The 10,946-nt window shown below is 31.3% G+C and overlaps 1 protein-coding gene across 1 annotated transcript; it reads right to left on the reverse strand.

Annotated features, from left to right (window-relative positions):
* Window positions 1-3,468: 3,468 nt before the first annotated feature.
* On the reverse strand, window positions 3,469-9,599 carry LOC143228555 (signal peptide, CUB and EGF-like domain-containing protein 2). The gene is made up of 3 exons (XM_076459797.1): window positions 9,560-9,599; window positions 3,908-3,970; window positions 3,469-3,723 (listed from the first exon to the last, which is right to left on the reverse strand). Exons 1-3 carry the CDS (start codon window positions 9,597-9,599, stop codon window positions 3,539-3,541), a joined length of 288 nt encoding a protein of 95 aa, XP_076315912.1. The 3' UTR covers window positions 3,469-3,538.
* Window positions 9,600-10,946: the final 1,347 nt, after the last annotated feature.

Consider the following 10,946-nt stretch of genomic DNA (forward strand, 5'->3'; position numbering starts at 1 on the left):
GGTTTAACGATAATAAGTTCATCGTAATTGTTCACATTTCTAGGAAACAGAGGTCGCTGGATGTATTCTTTAATAGCTTTTCCTTGTTTTGACGCTGGTGTGTCTCTCTGAAGATGTAGAATATAGTTATGTTTAGTGGTGCAACACTCAAAATTTGAGCAATAATTTTACTATAACATGCATAAAACCAAATAAATGTTTCTATAAAAATTATAAATTATGAAATTGGTTTCAGTTATCTCATAAATGTTTTCTGGAAACTAGAAAAACTATTTCAAACATTGTTTCACGCAGTGAATAAAGAATGATATACAGCAGACAATAGCTTAAATACTGTTTTCCATTTATATTTTACACGTTCACAAAGGATAACTAGATTGTTTATATTATTGTCTAGACAAGATGAAAGTACGGTTACAATTAAATATCAAGTGTTCCACTCAATTTATTGTTATATAACTAGACAAAATGAAAGTGCGGTTGTAATTAAATGTCAAGTGTTCTACTCAATTTATTGTTATATAACTAGACAAAATGAAAGTGCGGTTATAATTAAATGTCAAGTGTTCTACTCAATTTATTGTTATATAACTAGACAAGATGAAAGTACGTTTATAATTAAATGTTAAGTGTTCTACTCAATTTGTTGTTATATAAATTAAACATCAAAAGTTATGTGATCTGAACTTCAAACGACTGGTTATTTACCTTATGTTACAGAAAGAAACAGTTTTCAAACTGTCTTATTTTTTTGCAACTTTGGAATAAATCACGCACCTTATAGCGTTTAAAACAATCAATAATCTTAGTAAAGTCCAAAAGAAGAGAACTGGATATTTCACTAAATGTCTTTCAGACCAATGAAAGTTGGCTGACAGTCAAAAGAAGAAAAAAAACTGTTGTAAAATGTCTGAAAGCGTCATCAACAAGATATAGTTGAACCACTTGCAACAAAATGGCACAAATACACTGGTACTTGGCTAAGAAGGTCCCAATCCTCCTTTAAAGCAGGTTGCCATTATATACCGATTATGTGTAACCTGATAATATCTGAATCAGATGTTCAAAGCTCTAACATGACGTCATTTCATTGTACATACAGTTAAAAAACGAAATAAAGTGAGCAATATGAGCGGAAGTGATATATTATGGTGCCACTAGTGTATAAAATAATTCGCTTTTATTATCAGTAGTGGTAGTATGTATGTGAATGAAAAATTACGAAAGGGCATTCTGATCTTTATGTTTTCCAGATGTTATTAATGCAATGGACATCAGTAAAGGTAATGCGAACTTCTTACACAATCATATATCGTTACGATTGGCTCTGGCTTCAGTTTAATGGATGGTAATTGTCTTCCAACATGTACTAAGATTGAAGAAGAGGTGCTTCATCAATTTAACTAGCATATAGACTTATTAGACCTCAATGGTATCGAACATGTATAAGTCTATTTTGGAGAAAAAAAAATTGCATGCAATCAAACGACTCTGAACATTAAAGATTCTCTGAACGCATCTTTTTTTTAACTGTAAAAATCTGAATTTACTTGCATCAAATATTAATTATTACGTAAGATGAATAAGAACTTAATTGAATTTCGAACCAAAGTATTCCTTTCTCCTAGGTCGTTTTCATATATCGTCTCCAGGGTTGTTCGTTTGGTCACTTTTTGCTTTCTTGGAATATTAGTTTTTGTCTTCTTAACATTCTTTGCAGAGACCTTCTTCTCACATTCATGGATCAGTGGCATAGCCTCCAATATATCCAATTCATCAGTGGTTATCTTTTCATCACCAGACTGTTTGTGTTCGACACGGTTTTTCAAAACATTCCGTTCTTCCCGAGGTTTAGATTTCCAGGTGTAGAAAAAACAAAGTACGCTGCATGATCATTACAGAAAATAAATAAATAAGAATCACGTGTTTCAAGTCCATTAAAATACATATTGTAATTAAATAAGCTATGGATAATGCGTCACAGTTAAAACTTGCAGTCGTAACTTACCACAAAGCAGTAAGACACATCAAAATGAGTGCTGTTCGCCAAGCACATCTTGGAACTGTAAATTTTGAAGTCAAGTGAAGCGTTGCCTTCGAAACCACTTCAATTCGATCTTAAGACAGAGAGTCGTATTTAAAATCAGTTTACGTACTCCACCGGTCACGTAAAACAGAAAAATAAAACTTCAAATGTAAGTTAACAATAATAGTAATGTGTATAATTCTTTAAGTTCAACAATAATCTTCATTAACATATTAAAATTGTAATTAAATAAATATGAAATTTCTTACATTTATAATATATTTTCATATTAAACATTGATAACAACCTTTACAATTTGCCAACTGTATATATACATTTTTTCTTTACATTTTAAACAGATAATTAGCAAAGAAAAATGACGCCTGTTATATTATTTGAGCTCCTTACTGGTAGACAAGTAGTACAGTTATGTAATAACAACAACTATATAGTTATATAACATAAAATCAGTCAGGTTTTCCAACATATTTACATTAATAGAAATACAACAAGGAGCCTACTGACTTTCCATTCCAAACACACATGATCAGACTATATAAGAAAAATCTAGACATTTTCTTTACGATAATTGACATATAATACAACTCAGTATAACACAGTGAGTTAAATCAACTTCGATTCACTTAACTTGTAAGGATATGTAACACAAACAGTCATTCCATTGACTACTTAATAAAGTCAGTTTGTTTAATGGGTATTCACTTACTGTGTTAAGTTTTATAATTAACAGCTTCACTTATTATGGTGCATAATTATATTTTACTATCAAATCGCATCCACTGAATGGTAGTTTCTGCGTCTTTACAACACTATTAACAACAGTAATTTTTACAAATTTCTCTTTACTCTAAATTTCCCAGATAAATAACGATACCATTTTGACCACAAACACTGAACGTCGTACGTCACTCCTCATGAAGTTTTTCGTTTACTTGGTAACAATTCTTTCTAATAGTTTTATTGAGTACTCATGAGACACTGCTAACGTTTTGATAATCCAATGGTATTATAAACTTATATTAAAACATTTGTTTTGCATTTGGACAAATTACTGTACTTTATTACAAAAACGACATTATGAACACAAAATAAACATATTAAACATAGATTTAAGTTATGTTTTGGGACATATACTGTTTTAGTTAAATATCTTTACGTCTTTTTAGTAATAATGTGACGCATACAGATGTGCTATCGAGACACCGTAATATTTGTTTGTTTTTCAATGTCGCGGATAGCTGAACGAGGACTTTCAGCGCTAGCCGTTCCTAATTTTGAAATGATATACTGGAGGTAAGACAGCTATTCAATACTATTTGTCGTAAATGTTTGAGCCCATCTTTAAAAACGAGTAGTAGGATTTCCCAGTAAAAGCAAAGCTTTTTAATGCATTAAAAACCATGAAAGTTATGAAGAAGTATCGTATTATAACAATCTGCATGAACAAAAATAAACATCTTTAAAATGTTAAGGAAACAATAAAAGAAAACTTTAAAACCCTTTTGTTCCATTACTTCTGCAAAGATCTTTATTATCAGCTCCTTCTTCATCAGTAATTTCGTCTTCAGGACAAGCTACACAGGCGTCAGCAGCAAAAGACGTCATGAAAGTCCCTCCTGGACACGGCAGGCAGTGAGTTTGGGATCCGTTATCATAGTGTCCAGGAGGACATGGATCTAAAAGCGTTAAAAGTACATAGCTAAACATTTATTTACCCAGTGTTAATTTTTATTGTTCCAACAACGTCTTTAGTGTCAAAAAACGTATTTGTTTAACTAAAATTCCATATTTTTAAAAGTCTTTCATCTATTTGTGTTTAATGTGAACAGTTTAAAGTAATTGAGTGTCCTGTATACTTACAACACCTGTCAGCATCTCTTCGGTATCCCCGAGTACAGTTGAGATTCTCGGCTGGAACATACACTGGGGAAAACAACAGAGAGTTAATATTTTTTGTTAGCACGTTTTGTGTCACCGTTGGAATTTTAAGGTTTTTCACAATGAGCACGACGCACTAGTTATAATATTAAGTATGACTCACTCTGTAAAATAACAACATTAATGTTACTTTTCATAAGAAAAATAAAACGTGTTGAGCTTCAGTTTCTTAACAGTAGACTTTTGTTTCTTTATGTACTTCCTGATTAAGTTAACTAATGAAACTAATCACACAAACTTGGAAGTTTATGAAATTACACACGATATTTTTTTTATTGGTATATTTGATTCCTGTTGGCGTTTCCCTTGTAAAATTCTTATTTGTCACAGTTAAACGTTAAACTGTTGTCACTGTTTATGTTAATATCAGTATTGTAAATACAGGTTCTTTTTGGGAATATTACGTTGGTAAAATGTATCAGTATATGATTGTGTCTTGCAAACAACAAAATATCAAATAATATCCTTATAAAGCAGAAGTTGCATGAAATGCATTCCGAGAAAATTTTTCATTTGAAGTTAATACAAAAGCAAATACTTAATTTTTTTGTGGATTTATCAAGATAAATAATATTGCGATCTAACACCTTTCACTGTAAATTTAAAGTATTGTTTATTCAAAATACGTTCTCAAAAAACTTCGTAGATATAATTTGTGTCTTTACAGTTCACAAGATTTTGCTTCAACATTCACAAGTTGAGTTCATTATATCAAAATAACTTTGGAGCCACATCACTTCTCTCTACAGGTTTACCATAATCCATCTGGTCTCTGATCACATAGAAATCTATAATTACTACATCAGTGACGTGACTGGTAAGTGTGTGTGTGTACAATAACATGCATATCTATCTAATTACTCAGCGGTTAGAAGACTGAGATATTTTTTTTTTACGTACTGTCGCCTGGGACACTTCAGCGTTTTTATCCTGACATTTGTGTTCGTACAACTTGTTGCACGTCTTTTTATGAATTGTTCATAAATTGTTTTGGCGAACCAAAATTATTTTTTCGATGCTCTTAAATACAATAAATATCTTTGTTTCGAAAAATTTAAATTCTCATTTGAATATATTTTCATATTTAAGCATATAAAAATTTACATTGAAAAGGTCTGTTACAAACCTTTCCCAAAAGCAACCAATTTTCGGTTACATCACACCATTTACGAAATGTTAAGCAATGTCATAAAGTTGTTCTGATAAATTCTGTTCTATCGTGACTTTATATCAGATTGAGTCACATTATATGCCAGGTTGCATATTCAAAACTGTTTTGGCATGGCTTACTAATCCCTATAAACTATAAAGTATTATTGCTGTGAACATTAGTGGCAGACTCTGACTAATACTGCATGTTTATTTCAGGAGTACCGATAAGATTACGGGTTCGTCTTTATCCCTGCCCTGAAATAGCTCTTTTCAGGGCATCTTTAACATCAACTGATGGAATGTGATGCATCTTTCATAAGTATATTATAGCTGTCAATATCAACATCTTCAAATAATCTGCCGACCCACTTAGCACCTTGGAGTTGGGCAATATCACCCCTTACTGGAGTCCTGATTAGATGGATCAGTATATGGACGAACAAAGAGTGTAGTATTGATGGTAACATTTAAAGTAATTATATGTGGATATGTTTACCAATACTTATTCATACCACACTTCAACATCGACATTTTCTCTCATTAAAATTAAGAAAAACTGATTTCATGTTATCTCTAAAGTAATAATTCCTTGTAAGTACTTTTAACAATGTTGTAATAATCTGTTTTATGCATTTATATTTCTGAGGAACCCACTTGAAGCTAATAAATATTGCAGACATTCTACAATGGGTAATTTAAAACTTTTTATTAGATAATTCATATATAATTCGATGTTTCTAGATTATAAAGCGATTAGGAAGGAGATTTGAGATAACGGTGACACAGAGAAACCTCAGTCAGCAACACGATACTCACCCAGCCAATAACCCTAAATACAATAAGCAAAATACCTTGATACTTATTAAGAAAAGAAAGGAAATACAATACTAATGTCATTTATAAAATACATTGTGGCAACTTCCACGTATTTTACGTCGGAGAAACAGGCCAAAAACACAAAACAACTTTCATGTAACACAAAAAATAGAATCTCACGTTTTTAAATTTAACACTGCAACTCAAATATATATACTACAGGTAACATTTAAATGCGAAACAGAGAATCCAACATCACTAGACGATAAACCAAATAATTCCTTGTAATACAAGAGCAAACACACGTTAAATCAACATAAAGAAACACTTTTATATCTATATTAATAAACTTCAATAAATCTTGTTCGATGTATTATAATTTGAAGATGATACTTTTAATTTACAATATTTTATAATTTACAAAATATTCTGAGAGTACTAAGAGTAATGCAGATAGTATTAATAGGAAATTACACGAAGGTTGTTAAAAACTATCGTATGAAAATAAGACAGTTCAATTTTCATTACAATTAAATGATATAAAAGATAACGTATCGTTTTATGAACGAAATCTATAAAAACACAGTTTAATTAACGTAGATGAGAGTATTTTAAAATTCCTATCTGGTGCAGTAACAACACTTTGATCAGCAGAGACAAATCCATAAAGAAATTATTTACTCTTTAGGTGAACAAACGAATAATATGAATTATTTGACTCAACCAACTGAAAACCATGATTGGAAAAGTATTCAGATCATTGGTAAGTATCACTAATATACCAATACATATCAGAAAAAAAACAAAATGAAATATATAAAACAAGAGCTGAGTTGTTAGTTTTCAATGACAAAATTCAGAATAACTGACAGTAGTTCGCTTTCACAGTGGAAAACAGTAGATCGGAGTTAGCTCAGTTAGTACAAGCACTGAATGTGACCGCAAATAGAAAGTTAAGTTCTTGCTTTCTACTCCAAGTAAGCTATCAAATCTATTAAACAAAAGCGAAAGATCACCTCACACTTGCAGTTTGTGGTCCCTACACATAGTTATCAGATTTTCATTTATTACATGTGAACTGACACTAATACAGCTACAATTAGAGATACCTTGAAAATGTTTAGACAAGTTACATAGAAATGTACTTATTGTAGCTGTATTAATATCATAATATCAGTCCACGTGTAATACATGAAAATCTGACAACTATATATGGGGACCACAAACTGTAAGTATGAGGTAATCTTTCACTTTCGTCTAATATATTTGATAGCTAACTTGGAGTAGAAAACAAGAACTTTACTTTCTAATTAACTGTATAGAATGAAAAGCTTTTCGAATGATTAAGCACACATAGTTTTTCTTATAACAAAACCACATCAGGCTATTTACTGTGTCCACCGAGGGCAATCGAACTCCTGATCTTAGCGTTGTAAATCCATAGACTTACCGCTGTTCCATCGGGAGACTATTTCATTAAAACAATAACTCCATGAACGTAGTTATTTAATGTTAAGTGTTAACTGATTTTATCTGTTGTCAGTCCAAAACTGGTTGCTTATCAGTTCGATTATAAGACTATAATCGAAACGTTTTTTAATTAATGATTAAATGGTACAATAGATTATATTACACATTTTAAAGCTGTGAGTTTTTGTTTCTATTTTTCTCTGTAAATATGAACTCTACTTAAACTAAAGACATACTTATACGACTTGGATTTAAATCTATTCATAAAGAATATGAAAAAACAACGTATTTGCGAGTCACTTGAAAATATTGAACTGCAAGAAAAAGAGAATCAATTTAAAATAAAACACCAGTTTTAATAAATGAAGTTCAATTAAAATTCCTTTTAACCAAAGAAATTATTCAGTCACATTTATTCCAGTTTAAACATTAAATCATCGTGTAATATCATTGCTTCGCCAACTTAAACATTTTCTACCCATTCTGTACATATTTTACAACGCATAAGGAAAAAATATTTTTTGATCGCTATAAATGAGACCTACTAACGGGTTCTAGCATTAAAGTAATCATCTAAAACGAGATTTTCGCACACCACTGACTTAAAATCAGTAATGAGCATATTGAGAAAAATGAGGCAGAAATATTTGCGAGCAAATGTGGCATTAAACATAATTATTAGGATTCACTAACATCTGCACTCTCCATCAAAACTTTTTACTATTAAAGAAACATCCGTTCACGGTAAGAACGAAAATATTTAATTTGTATACGTAAAAATAAATGTAGAGCTAAGTTGTTTATGTTTGTGTGTTTTTTTCCTTTAGTAGGGCCAGCATGCTCGTCTTTTCAACCGTGGGGGCGTTATAATGTGACGGTCAATCCCACTATTCGTTGGTAGCCCAAGAATAGGCGGTGGGTGGTGATGACTAGCTGCCTTCCCTCTAGTCTTACACTGCTAAATTAGGGACGGTTAGCACAGATATCCCTCGAGGAACTTTGTGCGAATTTTAACAAACAAACTTCTTTTAGCAAAGCCACGTCGGGCTATCTGCTGAGCTCACCGAAGGAATTCGAACCTGTGATTTTAGCGTTGTAAATCCGTAGACTTACCTCTGTACTAGTGGGGGGCAGAGCTTAGCTAGCAAAAAAAGAAAGAGAATCGAACGGCGGTGGTATTAACAGTTTGAAACTACTATAGAGAAACTTTAAATAGATTGAAAGTGTAGTGATCAGTAGGATATCTTTACAGTTACAAAATTTTAACCAAATCTTTGAATTCCTAAGGTTGATTTGTCAGAGAGTATCTTGTTTACTTTTAGCTTCGTTAACTACCAAGCTCTGTAAGAGAAAAATCAGGAATTCCATAGCTTTAACCAATGAATACAAATAAATATCACAAACATATAGTAAGATTGATAAAATATTGGTTATCGAATTTTTAATGACAATTAAACTAATTTCAAATGCTTTACAAACGATAATTAATGACAGAATTAATTTTCTTTTTTTCTTCGCATGAACATTCCGCTTGGTTGTTTACAAATAAGTAACACATAATATGAAATTTTTATTGTGAAATAATTAAGTTAAAAGTGATACTATTGTCATCATAATCTTATGTATACATGGGCAATATAAATAATTTTGTAGTCAATACACGTGTAGAAACGGGCATATTTACATAATGTCTGAATAAAACAACATATGAATCAAGATTTACATGTATTTATACTAACGTTATACAAAGATGTTTAGAAGTACTTTTTCGAGATTTGCGACTGAAATATATAAATCCCTTTCAAGAATCAGCCCCCAAATATATTCCCCCCATCATGTTTTCGTTGCACACGCTCCCAAGTCACAAAAGCAAAGTTTGAAGACAATAGGCCTTTACCATTTACTTTAGGCATAAGCAATTAGGAAATAACATTTTGTCCATAGTGTAATCTTACATATACACAGGCAATTATTTTTATAATCAATACACATGGTGAGTGAAATATCAAACGAAAAGGTTATGGCTGAAAGAAATTTAAAAGCAAGATGGACGATTCAGATTTAGATGTTATTTCTGTTAAATTACTATCGTTTAATAAATAAAAATATGGTCTACAAAAAAAACTTTGAATTTACCTCTGACATCATGTTTGTAATCACCTTCACGATTTTGCATGTGTAAATTCCGCGTCTTCAAATTCCACGTCGGTTAGCACTAATTTGCCACCGTATTTTATTTGTGTTCTCTCATTATTAATAACTAGTTCATTGCGATTTGAGTACCAAATAACTATTTCTTTTCTCCCTCTTTTATAAGCTTGGTTTGAACATATTAATGTAAGAGTAGAACCACGTTCAGTTTCGTAGACGAATTTAAAACCTGAAACAAGCAGGAAACTACCGAAAATATAAAATAATTGAGTGTAATTAGCCATTGAAATCTCTCTGCACTGTACGCTTTGTAAGTCACTTTCTGTATTGTTTCTAAGTGAAATATCAGTGTTACTATGCTTACAAAGTATTCTTGTTTGAATGACGTCATGAACTCAAGTAATATCGTTTGGTGGAAAAATTTACTAACAATTATGATTGCTGATTGCAAAGTTTACTGTTTTCTGTTATTGCTTGAACTGAGATATTATAATCATGTTTATGTTATGCAGTACCAACTCAAGTAATTTAGTTTTAACAAACAATAACAACACTTTCCTGAGATTTCAACTTGAAATTTAGTTAAAGCAAATAAAATTTATACGAAGTTTTGCTTTGCAATTTCTTTTGACAATAGAAGTCTTGTCGGTATTTATGATTTCAACCACAATAAGACTGCTAACAGATGTCTCATGATTCATATAAATTATAATTGAGTAGTTATAAATGTATAAACATTGTAACCATATTTAAATTTAAAAAAAAATCAGTTAAAGAATATTCACATATATAACTTATGTGACAAATACTGCATTCCATGGTGCCATATAGGGATTAATAACTACAATTAGCTATATCAGATATTCTGTTATTAAAACTAATAAGATTTCAATAGTTTGTTTTTGTTTTTGAATTTCGCACAAAGCTAGTGCGATATTTGTGCTAGTCGTCTCTAATTTAGCAGTGTAAGATTAGAGGGAAGGCAGCTTGTCGTCACCACCCACCGCCAACCCTTGGGCTACTCTTTTACCAACAAATAGTGGATTTATATGCTGTACAGTATAAATCTGAGCATCACTTGCTGTCAGCGACAGTTCAGTTTTTTCATGTTAAGGGGGGGGGGGTATATACTTTTTACAGAGATCCTTTTATTATGCGTGAGAAAAAGAATGTGTGATGATACCGAGCCAAAGAAAACACTCTGGTACGCATAATATTCGTATTGCAAGCGAAAGTTCAAGTGTAGACAAAGATGCTGCTGAAAAATTTCCTAATGAATTTATAGAAATTATTAAAAAGTACGGTACAAAGATAACCAAATATTAATGTTGATGAAACGGGTTTATTTTGGGAAAAATATGCCTTCTAGAAC

Source organism: Tachypleus tridentatus, chromosome 10 (assembly GCF_004210375.1).
Source record: "Tachypleus tridentatus isolate NWPU-2018 chromosome 10, ASM421037v1, whole genome shotgun sequence".
Taxonomy (NCBI): domain Eukaryota; kingdom Metazoa; phylum Arthropoda; class Merostomata; order Xiphosura; family Limulidae; genus Tachypleus; species Tachypleus tridentatus.